General features: G+C 41.7%; 1 protein-coding gene across 2 annotated transcripts in view; it reads left to right on the top strand.

Annotated features, from left to right (window-relative positions):
* LOC108718404 (FYN-binding protein 1) overlaps window positions 1–16,140 on the top strand; it is an 84,766-nt gene extending 68,626 nt beyond the window's left edge. For both annotated transcript variants that reach the window (XM_018266284.2, XM_041569509.1), the window contains 5 exons: window positions 7,603–7,711; window positions 10,418–10,580; window positions 13,738–13,771; window positions 14,209–14,240; window positions 15,865–16,140. In XM_018266284.2, coding sequence (XP_018121773.2) covers window positions 7,603–7,711; window positions 10,418–10,580; window positions 13,738–13,771; window positions 14,209–14,240; window positions 15,865–15,887 — 361 coding nt within the window. In that variant the 3' untranslated portion in view covers window positions 15,888–16,140. The remainder of the gene's footprint in view (window positions 1–7,602; window positions 7,712–10,417; window positions 10,581–13,737; window positions 13,772–14,208; window positions 14,241–15,864) is intronic.
* Window positions 16,141–18,704: the final 2,564 nt, after the last annotated feature.

An 18,704-nucleotide genomic window follows, 5' to 3' on the forward strand; every position in this document is an offset into this window, starting at 1 on the left:
CTACCCTCCTCTTGCTCTCTTCTACTAGGCACCCACAAAACATCAATCTCCTCATCATCATTCTCCTCAGATGCATCAATTTCTTCTGACACATCACAGAAGGAAGCAGCAGCGGGGACCTCCTCCTCATCACTCATTATGTCCATCTCTATCGTGTTCTCTGCCAGAATTAAATCTGGTGTAAGGTCCTCATCTCCTTCATCTTCTTCTGGCAATAATGGTTGCGCATTACTCAGTTCAAGAAACTCATGGGAAAATAACTCCTCTGACCCCAGTGAAGAAGGGGCACCGGTGGTGGAGGAAGTGTTACGTGGGGTGGCCATAGCAGTGGAGGATGAGGAGGATGTTGTGGTAAAGTTAGAAACGGTAGAGGATGGGGTGTGCTGTGTAAGCCAGTCAACTACCTCTTCAGCATTTTGGGAGTTCAGGGTCATTGGCTTTTTAAAACTGGGCAATTTGCTAGGGCCACAGGATTGCATAGCAGCACGGCCCCTAGCACGGCCTCTGCGTGGCGGCCTGCCTTTGCCTGGCATTATTTTTAAAAAAACAACAACAACAACAAAAACTCAGTTGGTTTTTCTGGAAACGATAATACACACAGCTAGATGGCGGGTTGAAGAAAACAGTGTGCAAATAATGCCTACAAGGTCAACGTATACACTACTACAGCGGTGGATACGGATTACGTAAAATATATGAATGCTGCTTGAAAAAAAGTAACTCAAGTGGTTTTTCTAGAGACGATAATATTATCAATATTTAGACAAAATGTGAACAAGCTCACACAGCTAGATGGCGGGTTGAAGAAAACAGTGTGCAAATAATGCCTACAAGGTCAACGTATACACTACTACAGCGGTGGATACGGATTACGTAAAATATATTATGGCTGCTTGAAAAAAGTCACTCCGGTGTTTTTTCTGGAGACGGTAATATTATGGATATTTAGACAGAATGTGAACAAGGTCACACAGCTAGATGGCGGGTTGAAGAAAACAGTGTGCAAATAATGCCTACAAGGTCAACGTATACACTACTACATCGGTGGATACGGATTACGTAAAATATATTATGGCTGCTTGAAAAAAGTCACTCCGGTGTTTTTTCTGGAGACGGTAATATTATGGATATTTAGACAGAATGTGAACAAGGTCACACAGCTAGATGGCGGGTTGAAGAAAACAGTGTGCAAATAATGCCTACAAGGTCAACGTATACACTACTACAGCGGTGGATACGGATTACGTAAAATATATTATGGCTGCTTGAAAAAAGTCACTCCGGTGTTTTTTCTGGAGACGGTAATATTATGGATATTTAGACAGAATGTGAACAAGGTCACACAGCTAGATGGCGGGTTGAAGAAAACAGTGTGCAAATAATGCCTACAAGGTCAACGTATACACTACTACAGCGGTGGATACGGATTACGTAAAATATATGAATGCTGCTTGAAAAAAAGTAACTCAAGTGGTTTTTCTAGAGACGATAATATTATCAATATTTAGACAAAATGTGAACAAGCTCACACAGCTAGATGGCGGGTTGAAGAAAACACTGTGCAAATAATGCCTACAAGGTCAACGTATACACTACTACAGCGGTGGATACGGATTACGTAAAATATATTATGGCTGCTTGAAAAAAGTCACTCCGGTGTTTTTTCTGGAGACGGTAATATTATGGATATTTAGACAGAATGTGAACAAGGTCACACAGCTAGATGGCGGGTTGAAGAAAACAGTGTGCAAATAATGCCTACAAGGTCAACGTATACACTACTACAGCGGTGGATACGGATTACGTAAAATATATTATGGCTGCTTGAAAAAAGTCACTCCGGTGTTTTTTCTGGAGACGGTAATATTATGGATATTTAGACAGAATGTGAACAAGGTCACACAGCTAGATGGCGGGTTGAAGAAAACAGTGTGCAAATAATGCCTACAAGGTCAACGTATACACTACTACAGCGGTGGATACGGATTACGTAAAATATATGAATGCTGCTTGAAAAAAAGTAACTCAAGTGGTTTTTCTAGAGACGATAATATTATCAATATTTAGGACAAAATGTGAACAAGCTCACACAGCTAGATGGCGGGTTGAAGAAAACACTGTGCAAATAATGCCTACAAGGTCAACGTATACACTACTACAGCGGTGGATACGGATTACGTAAAATATATTATGGCTGCTTGAAAAAAGTCACTCCGGTGTTTTTTCTGGAGACGGTAATATTATGGATATTTAGACAGAATGTGAACAAGGTCACACAGCTAGATGGCGGGTTGAAGAAAACAGTGTGCAAATAAAGCCTACAGGGCAAATAATGCCTAAAAGGTCAACTTATACACTACTACAGCGGTAGTAAAATAAAAAAAGTAAAATAAAAAAAAATGAATATTAAAAAAAAAAAATTAAAGTTGGTGCTGCTGAACTACTAGGAGCAGCAGATTAGCACATCAGTCCCACTCCCCAACACTGCTAGACTAATAGCACTGGGCTCTTATAGTAGTAGTAGTAGTAGTAGTAAAACAACAAAAAAATAAATAAAAGCAGTCCTTACAAGGACTACTGTTATTGCAGCAGTCAGCAGATGAGATCAGAAGCAGGACAGCTGCCCACTGCAGCTACATACAGAGCACTGCAGTAGAAGGTAGATTACTAGCCAGCAAAGCTACCTAAGCTTAAATGTCCCTCAAACCCCTGCAGACTTCTGTCCCTCCAATAACAGAGCAGTATCAAAACGATTACTAGCCAGCAAACTTTCAACTGTCCCTGAAATCACTAACAGGCAGCAGCTCTCTCCCTACACTATCTCTTCAGCACACACAGGCAGAGTGAAAAAACGCTGCAGGGCTTCGGTTTTTATAGGGAAGGGGAGTGGTCCAGGGGAGAGCTTCCTGATTGGCTGCCATGTACCTGCTGGTCTGGGGTGAGAGGGCAAAAAAAAGCGCCAACAATGGCGAACCCAAAATGGCGAACGTCGCGCGACGTTCGCGAACTTCCGGCGAGCGCGAACACCCGATGTTCGCGCGAACAAGTTCGCCGGCGAACAGTTCGCGACATCTCTATAGATGAACTCCTCGAAAGGCTAGGCCATGCGAGGTACCTCACAACTCTAGATCTCACAAAAGGGTATTGGCAGGTACCACTAGCGGAAGGGGCTAAGGAAAAGACAGCCTTTTCTACTCCTGAGGGTCTTTTCCAATACAATGTACTACCTTTTGGTTTACACGGGGCCCAGCTACTTTTCAAAGACTAAGGGACCGTATTCTCAAACCACATAATCCCTATGCCTCAGCTAATTTGGATGATGTGCTTATCTTCAGCTCTGATTGGGAGTCTCACTTACCAAAGGTACAGGCAGTGCTAGTCTCTATACGTGAGGCGGGACTTACTGCAAACCCTAAAAAGTATGCAGTTGGAATGGAAGAAGCCAAATACTTAGGTAATGTAATTGGGAGAGATGCAGTACAGCCTCAAATAAATAAAGTGGAGGCAATACAAAAGTGGCCCAACCTGTCACAAAGAAACAAGTCAGAGCCTTCCTTTGGATAGTAGGCTACTATCGTAGGTTTGTGCCTAACTTTGCTTCTATTGCAGCTCCCCTTACAGATCTTACTAAAGGGTAGAGCTCAGTAATGGTTAAGTGGTCAGCTGAGGCTGAAAAAGCTTTCATAGAACTTAAAAATTCCCTCTGTATGCAACCAGTGTTAATAACACAAGTTTTTCAGAAAGAATTCATTGTGCAAACTGATGCCTCAGATGTGGGTTTGGGGGCTGTCCTCTCCCAAATGGTAAATGGTGAGGAACACCCAGTAGTGTACTTAAGCAGAAAGCTTACACCGGCTGAGAGTAGGTACTCTATTGTAGAAAGGGAGTGCCTAGCCATTAAGTGGGCATTAGAGGCCCTCAAATACTATCTGCTGGGCCGAAAGTTTAGATTGGTCACAGATCATGCTCCCCTTAGGTGGATGTCTTAAAATAAAGAAAAGAATGCTCAAGTCACCAGATGGTTCCTGGCCCTGCAAAACTTTAAGTTTACAGTGGAACATAGATCTGGAGCACTGCAAGGAATGCCGATGCCCTCTCAAGGGTTCATTGCCAGGTGGTGCAGTATGCTCAGCCCTACGGGCTGAAGCAGAGGGGGGGGATATGTGAACCGGTAACTGGAACACAGTGTGAAGGGAGATATATTTCCCCTAGGTTCATGTCTTACTCCCATATGTACAGCAGTTCTGAGTGGGTTAATTCCCCTAGAAAGTCTCACCTGGGGAATAATTAGCAGGCTAGATCAACTAGCTGCTAGAGAGGGTTGGGGCTCAGGGTAAAAAGATTGAGACACACACTGAGGAGAGCTGGGAGCTGAGTGTGGCCATTGGAAGCGGCTGTTTTATGTTTCCCCAAAGGGAAAGGACTTTTGCAAAGGTACTGTGACTGGGGAGTTGCAGGTAAAACTTAGTCCCTTTGTAAAATGTATAATTAAGCCATTGAATTCTTAATGAATCAGATGAAAATTAAGCGTAGGACTGGCCAGATATGGGATGACTTTGACGTAGTTGGCCAGCTTAAATATATTGCAATATATGGACAAACAATCCCTGTGTTGTTTAAAGGGTAAGGCATTTTTTAGTAGCAGTATGCACAAAATGTCTCTGTCTTAAATATATTGATAATGGGTTGAGTGCAGAGGACCTCTTGTAGTTGACTATATATATATATATATATATATATATATATATATATATATATATATATATATATATATATAGTTGCAGGATTTAGTCATCTCATATCGTGCCCCACATCATTCAGACATGAAATATTTCCAAGGCACACGAGAGCCCTTTAATTACTGCCTGTAGGTCCTCTTGTAATGTCAATTAGATGCAAACATCTGCTGATGATGGGAACTTGTACAGCAGCTTTACACACTGTACTACAAGGACAAATACAAACAATCATCTATTTGAACCACTGTGTTAGGAATAAGTCCTGATTAAACTGACAGGAGTCGATGTGCTGAAAAACTATTCAGTTTAATAAAGAAAAATCGTACACACCTCTGCAGATAAGCACAAATGAGGACAGGCAGAAAACAAGTCCTGAAAACAGGCCAAGGGTCAAGGGTGGGCAACAGTCTACCTTAACAGAGCAGAGGACTTATGGAATCAGTTAAAGGAGAAGGAAAGTCTTTTCACACTTGGGGGTTCCAAATGTTAGGCACCCCAAGTGAATGTATTTACTTACCTGAAACCCCAGACTGGTGCTCCTATCAGCAGAAAACTGCACCGGCCTGGGGTTATACCAATGAGCATCATGGATAGATCCTCTTCAGGCTTCTTCCTCCTTCAAATTTAACGGGGCAGACGCATGTGCAGTAGAATGAAATAGCCGGCTTGCTCCGTGGTGCTCACTGGTATAACCCCGGGCAGTTTTCTACTGATAGGAGCACCGGCCCAGGGGTTCAGGTAAGTCAAAACATTCACTTGGGCAGTGTCGGACTGGCCCGGCGGGAAACCGGGAAAAAACCCGGTGGGCCCCAACCCTCGTGGGCCCCCGCTGGGCCAGAACCCTTCTCTAGCTATTTCCAATCGCGGAAAAAAAAAATTTTCCGGCGATGCGCAGCGCCGCCAGCGCATGCACGCCGAACGGCGCTGTTGCGCATACGCGCCAAGCGGCGGTGTTGCTGGGCCGACGCATTTTAGTAGGGGTGCCGGGGGCCGGAGGGGGCCCCTGGACAGCAGTCCCGGTGGGCCCCGGGCCCCCCAGTCCGACCCTGCACTTGGGGGTGCCTAATATTTGGAACAGGGGCGCTCTGCCAATGAGGCAAGTTGAGGCACTCACCTCAGGCGGCAGCGCCCCCCTGGTTGCCAGGGGCAGCAAAAATACCGCTCCTGGTAACTAAGAGCGAATTTCCGGTTTTCAACCCTGAAATTCGGCTCTTCTAGTGCAGAGAGCGCAAGGTGAGAGGCGGGGGGCGGCAAAAGCGAAGGCCGACTCGGGCGGCTAATTGGGCAGAATCTCCCCTGGTCAGGAACACTGTCACAGGAACAGAAGCAAGATCATCACAACACAAGGCTTGGAGTCAGCAGGAAAGCCAATGATCCAGCACTGGGAAGTCTAGGAAGTGGGCTTAAATATCACTTTAAAGGAACAGTAACACCAAAAAATTATATTTTAAAGGAATGACAATATAATTTGCTGCTGCCCTCCACTAGTAAAACCATTATGTATTTGCTATAGAAACACAACTACAGTTGATATTAACAAGCTGCTATGTAGACATGGGGGGCAGCCATTCAAGCACAGAATACTCAGTAGATAACAGATAAATTCTGAAGAATCCTATTTACCAAGCTATTGCCCACAGCTGGATAGGAGGGAGTGGGTCAGGGAAGATATCCTGTCAGCGTCCAGGCAAGTGGTAGGCATACAACAGGTCCCTGGTTCGAAACCGAGGAGTGTGTGTGAACATTACTGCAACAAAAAGTGAACATTTATTTAGTGCTTTAATTGCGGCAACCTATTTTAGGTATTTTTCTTTTAAACTTTCATTTACTTATACTTGAGAAAAAAGAGCTTGTTAAAAACCTTAGTCCATGTGTATGCTGTTATACATAGTACATCTACTGTCAGTGTTAAACACTCCACAATGACACGGCACTGCTTCCTGTCAGTAACTATTAAGTAAACTCGATAAGCGGAACTCTCCCAATATAACAATTGTGTGGTTGCCGTTTCATCTTTACACTGACATGAGTCCTAACACTTCACTGGCCACTTCCTATTTACTGTAGCAAGGGAAATGCAATGGAAACCATCACGAAGATGTCATTTAAGTGTATTCTGCATTATTTCTTAACTCTGTAAATGGCATTTAAGCGCACTGAACCACAGACTGTTCTGGATTCCAAATGGTTAAGTCGGTGAGTGTCAGAAACACTAAGAGTTGCTGACAGGCAACAGACTGGGCACCTCTGGTATGATAGGGGTTACTTTAAAAAGAGGTGCAGGAGCACACCACCTATTGCTTATGCAAGGAGCACTCCTGTCCAGGGTATGGCTGCACTCTGCACAAGGCGACGTATAGAGTGCAGTATTGGTGGACACAGGTCATCCCTAAATTACACAAATAAATTAATTGGTAGGGGGTGGGAGAAGGACAGCTATGTGCCTCTCACCCCATGAATACAACTGCTGGACACAGGCAGAGCAGTGCCCATGGGGACGGACACATTTCTGTGAGTTCCAAAAGAGAAATCAGCGGCTATTCACTGCTAGAAGGCTGTTTGCAAAGTGCAATAAAAATGGCAGATTGAACCTGTACATTTTGCACATTGCCTGTAAATTACCCCTTGTGAGTGTCAGAAGGTACTTGGAATTGAACCAAAATATCTAAAGAACAATAGTTTGTCATGACTGATACATTGTCACAATCTACTATAGCTGCTACAGGCATCACCTCACTGTACTTTACTTGTTTTCGTTATCATTCAGTTTTTACACTGCAATGCAAATAATATTACAGTATCGGTCTAATTTAGCAAAATTCACGTATTTTTTTATTTCATTTGCATGGGCGCATTACTTCAGTTTAATGGCCAATCTGAAAGTATTGACACTTGGGAGAACCACAGAGAAAGACAGCAAGGCTTTGAAGAAGCTAGAAAAAGAGGAGAAAGAATTCAGGAAAAAATTCAAGGTATGTCAGCAGTTTTGTTACTAAAGATCTTAAAAATAAAACATTAAACATTTATAATATACAAAAGCCCTGAATATCTTGTAAATTATATCCTTATAAATGGTGAGTACTGATGTCATCAGTTATAAACGGTGAGTAGTGATGTCATTTCTTTCACATGACTCATTGAAACTTGTGTATTATAATAAATATTATTATAATAAATAAAGTACCCCCTGTTGCAAAATATGAGGATATAAGAAGAAGCCTCGGAGTTCAATGACCTGTATAAAAACACTTGGCCTTCTGCCTCGTGTTTTTATATGGTCATGAAACTCCTCGGTAACTTATAATATCCTTATAATTTACAAGAGGGGTATTTATTCACTGTATAAAATAATATTCTTCCTACAGATATTATTCAGTGATGCATGGCATGTTGATTTGTATATCCTATTTCTGAGTTATATCCTTGTGTGCATGGTAACATAATAATGCCTTTAATTAATAATAATAAAATAATAATGCCTTTATTCCTATCCATTTTTGATTATGCAAATTTGGGGCCAGAAGGGAAATCACTAAACTTTTGGTCACAAAACAAGGAAGTAAAAAATTTTTTTACCACTTTTTCCCTTCCTGGCCCTAATTTGCATATGCAAATTAGGATTTGGATTCGGTTTGGTATTCATCCGAATCTTTCATGAAGGATTTGGGGATTCGGTGCATCTCTACCTACAACCCATGAGCAGGATATTAGCTAAAAACTTTTTGGAATCATTTCTAATTCTTAATTCAGTGCACACATAGATGATTATGTTGCATTTCACACTGTTTTTGGTACTTTGATCCAGCCACACACTCAATAAGCAGTCGGGTGTTGGGTCCCTTCCTGGAAACCATGATCCTCAGAGCGATGGTAGTTCTACAATAAGAAAAGGCACTGTATGTGACCTCCAGACTATGATCTGACACCTTCTCACTTAGAAAAAGGCATAAGAGACCCTTTTAATAAACTGTTAGGCAAGGATCTATTAGGCCCATAAATTTTGACTTTGACATCGTTGGTTATGGTTGCTATTCGGATTATATCTGGATGATACAAGTGAAGTATCTGAGAGCCACTTGGTAAGAAAAACCACAACTGAGGGCAAGGCTAGAGGAGATTATCATAGGCATAAGAATATATGTATTTATAATCTTCTGCAAGGCAAAGCATAGCATCCCCTGCAGTTAAGCAGCTACTCTCAAGTTGTCTGTTTGAATTTAGACATGCTTTCTGAGTCCTTGAATGTTCAAGGGTGCCCTCTTCTGAGTGACACATATAGTGCACACCCAGCCAGTTTGCACATCTGCATTGAGGATCTTAATTCTCATCAGCGAGAACTGGGACTCTTTCTTAAATGTTTGTAGCGATGGCCACACCTGGGTGACTGCTTTGAATAAAGAGAGGAACAATTAAATTTAGAAAACTCAGACTTCTGTCCCCACAATATGACAACTCTACCTGAAGATTCAGCACAAGGAACATCATCTATGGATACCAACATGAGGCCCAGGATTTACATATAATTTCTTGGAGTGACAGAGGGTGATGATAGCATGAAGTGGTAAGCAACTGGGTGTCTCACCTGATTTTGAACTCTGGAAGGAGGACCAGAGCTCTGACTGGATCAAACTACTTTCAAATATGTTTGATATTCTGGATTGGCAGGAGTTGTTTCTCCAAGTTGACAATCCAACAAATATGGAGGAGTTGAAGTAAGGTATTTCTTTGATACCCTGCCAATGAAAACATAATAAATTAGGTTGAAAAAGGCACATGTCCATCAAGTTCAACCTTTGAAGTATATATATATATACCTGCCTAACTGCTAGTTGATTCAGAGGAAGGCAAAAAAAAAACTTTTGAAGCCTCTCCAGAGGGGAAGAAAATTCCTTTCTGACTTCAAAATGGCAATCGGACTAGTCCCAGGATCAATGATGGACAAAGCATTAAGTCTATTGCCATTAAAGGACATTTTTATAGCAATTATATCAATTTGCTAAAAAGGACAAACAGGGAAACCAAAGCTACTCCATATTTAATTCCTATAAAGTAGATAATTTGAAGCAGTTGACAGATAAGTAAAAGTCCATATGTGGGGGAGGTTTGCACTGGTAATATAAACACAAAATACATTCAGTTTATCTGTTTGCCCTGTTCAGCTGAAGAGATAGTAAAAAAAAATATTTTTGTGATTAGAAAAAAAGCATAAAGCATGTTCAGCACAAGTCCTATTCATGGGATTCATGTTTAACAAGGGATATACGGCTCCTTATCCCATCTAATCTACCAACTACAAAAACAGAGGGTGGGTAATAAAATGTTGCACAATGGTGCAAAGACCCTGTAAAAGGTATTACCATACTTTACTTTTTCCACCATAGAGGAACTCTCCTCACAAAAGAAAGCAGGCTGAAGAAGCAGCATGGTTATACACCAACTGGGGAAAAGGTGTGGGCAGCAAGGCAACATGTAAAAAGGTTCCTTAAATTGGGAGAAGCAAACCCTCCATTTTATGTGTTCTGTTGTCCTGCCTAGAAGCATTTCTTATATAAATCTAGCTCTAGCTGCCAAAAATTGACTTTAAAACTAGTCTCTACTAGTTTGTTCACCTTTGCTTTGTTCTAAATACCTAGGTGTCAAATGTTATTTCTCATCTTTTCTTTTTTTTTTTTTTACAGTTCACTGATGAAATCAGAGTTCTTTCTACAGTTCATGTAGCAACCACTTTAACAACAAAGAAATTTGGCTCAAAAGATCTACATCTAAAGCCTGGAGAGTCACTGGAAGTAATACAACACACAAACGAAACTCAGACTCTCTGTAGAAACAAGGAAGGAAAATGTGAGTGGTGTATTTTTTGTGTGTGTATAATGAACGATTATAAATTATTTGAAAATTAATTGTATTTGGAGGCTGAGCCCTGATACCCCTAAACATATGTGTGCCTGATTTTCAGAATCCATACAGACCAATTAGCTGTACCATGGTGTTATCTAACAGCCCACAGCCCCTTCCCAGAGACTATTATCCCACTGTTACTATAGGCACTATCTCTCCCTACTATACCTGCTATCCCACAGTCACACTCCCTTCCCAGAGACTATTATCCACTGTTACTATAGGTACCATCTCTCCCTACTATACCTGCTATCCCACAGTCACACTCCCTTCCCAGAGACTATTATCCACTGTTACTATAGGTACCATCTCTCCCTACTATACCTGCTATCCCACAGTCACACTCCCTTCCCAGAGACTATTATCCCACTGTTACTAAAGGCACCATCTCTCCCTACTATACCTGCTATCCCACAGTCACACTCCCTTCCAGAGACTATTATCCCACTGTTACTATAGGCACCATCTCTCCCTACTATACCTGCTATCCCACAGTCACACTCCCTTCCCAGAGACTATTATCCACTGTTACTATAGGCACCATCTCTCCCTACTATACCTGCTATCCCACAGTCACACTCCCTTCCCAGTGACTATTATCCACTGTTACTATAGGTACCATCTCTCCCTACCATACCTGCTATCCCACAGTCACACTCCCTTCCAGAGACTATTATCCCACTGTTACTATAGGCACCATCTCTCCCTACTATACTTGCTATCCCACAACCACAGTCCCTTCCCAGAGACTATTATCCCACTGTTACTATAGGCACCATCTCTCCCTACTATACCTGCTATCCCACAGTCACACTCCCTTCCCAGAGACTATTATCCCACGGTTACTATAGGCACCATCTCTCCCTACTATACCTGCTATCCCACAGCTACACTCTCTTCCCAGAGACTATTATCCTCACTGTTACTATAGTCACCATCTCTCCCTACTATACCTGTTATCCCACAGCCACACTCCCTTCCCAGAGACTATTATCCCACTGTTACTATAGGCACCATCTCTCCCTACTATACCTGCTATCCCACACTCACACTCCCTTCCCAGAGACTATTATCCACTGTTACTATAGGCACCATCTCTCCCTACTATACCTGCTATCCCACAGTCACACTCCCTTCCCAGAGACTATTATCCCACCGTTACTATAGGCACTATCTCTACCTACTATACCTGCTATCCCACAGCCACAGTCCCTTCCAAGAGACTATTATCCCACTGCTACTATAGGCAATGACAGTAGCAATATCAGGATTGTACCTGGAACCACTAACAGCCACTATGCCTTGCAGTGACCTACCATACTCTTGCACATGTAACACCCTCTTGGCGACCCCCCCTGGTGCCAAGGTTGTACATTCTTACCAAATACCAGGTCCTGAGTCCCCTTTGCAAGGTGAAAGGGTACTGGGAATTACCTCTCATGGCAGTGCCTCCACCTAATGGAATCTTGGACTACACATACAGGTGGCTCCATTAGGAAAACAGTCATACACACACAGTGCGGTATAACAAATATGAACTTTATATAAAAGATTGCAGTTAAATATATGCATTCACATAAAATGACCCACAACCCTGGGGAACCTGTTGTATTCCTATCCTGGCACCTCCCTACCAGGCAAAGTCCCGCACTGCTCTTTTGGTGGATAAAGAGTCTAAGTCCCTTTTCCCCAAAGAGTATTATTGTTTCCAGGTAGTGCTACCTGACCAAAATACCTTTTCTGGCTGGACAGAGGTAATTTGCTCCCACGTGGCAGGCACAGCAACAAAGCCTGTTCACAAACAGGTGACACGCTAGTTCCTTCCTCTCTCAACCCTCCCACAGGCAAACTCATCAGGGGCTCAAACAGAGCTGGAACAGGCATTCAACGTGATGAAATCTTCAGAGGCTCCAAGCTCTCCTAGGCAATCGCATACCTTGCTGAATCTTTAGGACATTGCTCCCAACTAGGGTTGCCAACTTTGCAGATGGCTAAACCCGAACATGGGGGGCGGAGGGGCAACGCAGATAGCATTGGGGGTGGGGCAGTGATATAATAACAGGTATGATGACATCAGAGGTGGCACAATGATGTTGGTGGAGTTATAACACCAGGGTGAGGCTATTGCATTACTAAGATGCAACTGGTTTGCTTTGATGCCCAGTGTTGATGCCCAGTTCAAAACCACACAGGTGGCAACCCTATCTCTAGCTATAGTCTGCTTGATAAGTAAGCCCACACCTTTAATTACAGGTATGAGATCTTTTATACAGAAATCAGTTATCCAGAAAGCTTTGAAAAACAGAAATGCTAATTTAGAAAAAAAAAATCTTATTTTTGATTGATTAACTTTTTTTGTATCTGTAATAATAAGAAATTAACTGCACTTGATAGTAACTAAGCCATGTTGAGGTGAGTATCTTAGTTTTTAAATGTTTTTCATGTATTGGCCAGATTATTGTTCGGATTTCATTAGGCTGAAAACCAAACAGAAATTTGAGCCCCAAACAGGCCTTACAAAAACCGAACTGTTCAGGTCAAAACCGAACAGGTGGCAACCCTACTCCCAACACTATTCACAGGGTGAGCACAGCAAAGCCCATCCGATTGGCATCCATCTCCAGGAATCTTTCTCTCATCCTGGGCAGCATCTCTCAAGAATATCAGGGTCCAGTTATTCCTGAGTCCACACAGGGCATAGCAACCTTGTGGTGTCTCTCCATAGCCTGAGGTCTGCCCTGCAATAGCCCAGCAGACAGTCACTCTATTCTGCATGAGAGTGAAACCAGGAATGGCAGCGTGTGCACATGGCTCTGTATATATCCAAAGGTTGTGCAGCAGCGACAGCTTGTGACACCCTCCGGTATCTGCCAGACACACCGCAGAGGGACTAGGCTCCAGCCTCTCCCAACACTCTAGGTTGAACCTGTAGCTGCACAGGCAGGGGATTTCCATCATGTGGTTTCAGACCCTAGGGGAATTAACCCTACGGATCGCTACACACATATCAAGGCATGGCAGCTCAGAGTGGGGCATTGTTATTATTAGCATTTCAATATTATATTCCTAAATAATTTTGTTTGGTTTTATGTTTTTGCAGATGGTTACGTGCTTAGAAACAACTTAGCAGATATGTAAGTACAAATGGTTACAATTTATGATGCACTAGTGACTGGGTTTAAAAGACCATTAATACCAAAGATGGAAGCATTCATTTGAATTTACATAGAAGTTATTTAATGTCATTGTTATTTTAGAGAAACACAATTTTTTTTTAAATAAATCCATCCAATACACTGGTTATATTCAGTGTCAATTCAAACAAATTAAAGAGGATATATATCATTTTTTTTACACTTATCATATAGCCCTTGATTTAGCCCCCCCCCCCACTACTCACAAAGAAAGTCCTGGCACCACTATATTCATTAGGGAAACGTTACAGATTATGCCCCTTTTTTTGCACTTTGTACCCTGTCCTGAACTTGATAAATGGCCCTTTACATGTCCCTTGAATGAAAGCTTATTCTTTATTACCAATATGCATACTACATTTGTTTTCCATTTTTAGGGATGGAGAAATCTATGATGACATAGGAGAAGGTATGTATCAAATAACTACATTGTTTGCAATTTCAAACAATATTTATTTAAAAATGTTAAGATTTTTGCAAAGGGTCAAAGAAAGCTTTTCAAAGTGAGCCCTTCCTCATTGGGGCTTACAATCTAAACATTGTGACATGAGGTACAGAGAGAAGAAATGGGGCCACACAGGCAACTAGATCACCCAGTGTGGCTTTTGTAAGGCAACCAGCCATCCTTAGGAGTAGTGATGGGCGAAATTATTCGGCAGGCGCAAATTCACTGCGAATTTCCGCGTTTCGACCGCTGGCAAATAAATTTGCAAAATTTCCACGAAAATTTGCCAGCGCCCAAGTTTTTTTATGTTGGCGACAATTCCGACGCCGGCAACAATAAAACGGACGCCCATTGACTTTAATGTGCATCAAATGTCACCAGCGTTGGAATTCTTGCCACCATTAATTTTGACACCCGCAAATTGACGCTGCCATAAAAATTTGCGTTTTGCTAATTTTTCGCCTGTTTTGCGCATTTCACAGGAAATTCCCAAATTTTGCATAGAAACGGGACAAATTCGCCCATCACTACTTAGGAGCAGTATGCGTGACTAGATATTACTGGGCCCCACAACAAATTATTTTTCAGGCCCCCAAAAGCTCCAGAGGTTGACCTGTTTTACCAATATTTATTGAAATGTTATATGAATTAGGGCCTGGTAGTGCTGGGCACAGTTGTTTGAACCTGCCTGACCCATGGGTTTTAGGCATACTTGTTTTCACTAGTTTGTATAGGTTGTATAGTTTGTATAGGTTGGATAATTGCCTTTTAGAGACTACAATAGAATATAATATGAAGTCACACAAAGGTGGTTGCACATAGTAAGGCTGATATACAAATATGGCTGCTAAATTGCACAAGTACAATTGACAATAGAAGTTAGACAATGAAAATAAAAAAACATCGTTGATATTATGATCTGTACTTGGGCAAGTTCGCATCTGTTAGTAAATGAGCCCTGGAGTGTTAATCAATAAGGTAGTTAAACATATTCCCCCATGTGTAATAAAAGGCACTAGGTTTGCCCAGGGGCAGTAATCCATAACAACCAATTAGATGTTTGCTTTTCAACGGGTGACTGGTAAATTCTACCTGCTGATTGATTGCAATGGGTTACTGCTCCTGGGCAAACTTAGTAGCTTTTATTACATAACCCCGTCCCCTGTTGCCTTTAGGAATTTATCACATAATGAAACAGACAAATATATAATTTCACAGCTGTTTTCTCACGGGGGCTGAAATCAGCCAGCCCCTATGCAAGCATTAGCCTTCTCTCCTGCCTGCACCCGAAACTGTTGTGTCAGCTCAGGTGCACGCAGATATGACTGAACCCCTACATGGGCAGGAGAGGAGGCTAATGCCAGTGTAGTGTCTGATTTTCAGCTTGAATATTTCAGCAAGCCAATTTCAGCCCCTGTGTGGCACCTAAGGGCATCATAGTCCATAAATATGCATTGAAAATTGTAGATAAGTGAATAGCGAGCTGTGAATTTTCCCTTTTCCACAGTGCATCTTGTAGGGTTTCTCGTTAAAAAATCTTGCAGTAAGATAAATTATATCAAATAAAGTTATCTTTGTTTATCCACAGATTGCATCTATGATAATGACTGAGCCTGTTTGACTTGAGATGGGTCCCATTTGTTTGCTGCTATCTTATCTTTGTCCTCAGCAGCAGTGAGACTCTCCTGGACCATTCAGTTAAATTCTTCTCCCCATTCCAGTCACCAGATATGGCCACTTCTAATCCTAATCAAAGCCTTGGAGGATACAAAATGCACATTAATGAAACCCATGGCGTAACTAGATGTTATTGGGCCCCACAGCAATTATTCAGGCCCCGAAAATGTCTCGATTTTGACCTGTTTTACCAATATTTATTTAACTTCTATATGAATGAGTGCCTCATGGCGCCCCTATATTTCCTGGGCCCCTCTGCAGCCGCAGGGTCTACTTCCTCTGTAGTTACACTCCTGAATGAAACTATTTGCATTATTTCATTTTACCCACCATGATTTGTTTCCCTATACTCGGGCCTCTTTGGTCATGACCAGAAAAGCTTGTATTTCCCAGCAAGAGAGGAGAGAATAGAGCAGCCGTTGTTTCTCCTTTCGGGGCTTCATTCCATCCTACAAAATAGACAATGCCATTGTTCAGAACAAGAAAAAGCCTTCTGTTTTATCAAAGACTTCTTAATTTTAAATTGTGTCAATCAACAATATTTTTATAATCCAAAATGTTACCCTGAATCAAAGGGTCAACGTGCAAATTCAGAAAATATATGAATGTGCTGAAAATTTCCAGTTTCCGTTCTGTAAACTGTTGTAGTTTATACAGGTAATGCCCAGTTCCATAAAACAAACGCATTGCCAGAAATTAAGGACAAAATGAGCACTGAAGGATATGGCGTCCTATACATGGATCTCGGCAGTGGATAAGAACGGACTGCATACTTTATAGTAAATTGCAAGCAAAATAGAGATGGATCCATTGCAGTTTGCACCGGAAATGTTAATATTCCATTTTTTAAGTCTGTTGTAGTTAATGTTGTTCTGTATTTTCCTGTGAATTGCATTTATTCTCTATATTTACAGAAGAGATGCATTAAACATAGGGTTTATTTACTAACATGGATGCTAAACTGCAAACTGCAGTGCCTTATAACAACCAATCATTCTTCTAAAATCAGCTAAAAAAAAATCTAAACCATCTGCTAAAAAAAAAGTAGATTGGTGACTAAGGCCTACTGTGAAGTACAGTTTAGCCACCATGTTCATAAGGTTAAGGGCACACACGAAGATCTGGAGATATGTAGTCGCCCGGTGATAAATTGCCTCTTCTTCAGAGTGACTCATCTCCCTGAAACTGCCTCCCGTCGGATAGAATCTAAATCACCAGCAGGATGGCACTCGGAGCTCTTAGTTTTCCAGAGTCTCCCAAAGTTTCCTCGTGAGGCAACTTCGGAAAACGAAGCGCACAGATTGCCATCCTGCCGGAGATTTACATTCTAGCCAACGGGAGGCAGTTCGGGGAGATTAGTCGCCCCCCCCCCCCCAAAGAACAGCGTGTGTCTCTGTCCTAAATAAACCCAGTGTATTCTGAGATATTTATCAAATACTACCTTAAATTACTACCTTTGAGAAAATAAAGATAAATATATAATATATACAGTATTGGCTTAACTGTTCAGTAAAGGGGGAGTGACTGTGATTATTGGTAATAATTTCGAAAAATTTGGAATGTATAACCAAGAGATTATGGCAAATAATAATGCTTTGTAGGCCAAAAAAGGAGTTATAATCGGTCACTTACCTCCCGGCACGCCTCTCTTGGTGTGCACAGGTGCGCAATTCCTGCTTGATTCTAGCATCGCAGGCGTTTGACGCTGGCACCTGATGCTGGGCACTCTGACGCTAGGCATCATGACGTCACTATTCAGCGCTAAATTTTAAACTTTGTCGCCAAAGTTATTGTTAAAAGCCTGATCCTCCATTTTCCTGTGCCTAAGCTAGGCTACAGTTTACTGTTCCTGCTCAAAACCTGGGGGTCCCTAAACTGCGTTGGTGAACACCGGAGACAGCAGAGTTAACCTGTGCAACCGAGTGTACTCATCACGCAAGCTTCTGATAACGAGATCGTTACAAGGAGATTGGCTTACTCAGGGTTTGAGGGGCACGGGGAGGCACATTTATCAAGGGTCGAATTTCTAATTCCTGTTAGGTTTTTTTAAACTCCCTACAATTTGAATGAACTCGAAAACTCTGACTAATTTAAACAACTCGAAAACTCAATTAGAATTCGATCAAACTCGATTCCTGTTTTTTTTCTGAAAAAAACTTGAATGTCAGGAAGGCTGTAAACATCTCTTAATTGATCCCTGGACCTCTCCCATTGACTTAAACAGGAATTCGGCAGGTTTTAGTCGAATCTGAAAGGGCCAGAGATCTTGAAATTCTAATTATTTAAAAAAACTTGAATTGAGTTTGGATAATTCCCTACTTGAATTTGACAGTTTTGACCATAAAAAAAATTCTAATTCAATTTTCAATTTGACCCTTAATAAATCTGCCCCTCAATGCGTGGTTGGGCACAACTGTATGGATGTGGGAATGATAGGAGGCATGATCAATATATGTAAACCAGTGCAGATTTTCCCAGTTATTGTGTACAACATATTCTCTATGATGACAAACACACAACCTGTGGTTTATATTTGCAAGACCAACCACAAAAGTCCCCACCGCCTGACAGCAGACCCTTTCATAGAGGTTGAATAGTATCCACAAAATGTAGAATTAAAGAATGAGATAATTATGTTTTGAGTAGCCGAGGATGAGGAGAGTATAACAGTGTTTTATTAGCAGAGTCAGACAGCCATTACACAACACTAACTTTCACTTTTTAAGCTGTCCATGAAGTATGCACAGTATT

The sequence above is a fragment of the Xenopus laevis genome, chromosome 1L (genome assembly GCF_017654675.1).
Source record: "Xenopus laevis strain J_2021 chromosome 1L, Xenopus_laevis_v10.1, whole genome shotgun sequence".
NCBI classification, from domain to species: Eukaryota; Metazoa; Chordata; class Amphibia; order Anura; family Pipidae; genus Xenopus; species Xenopus laevis.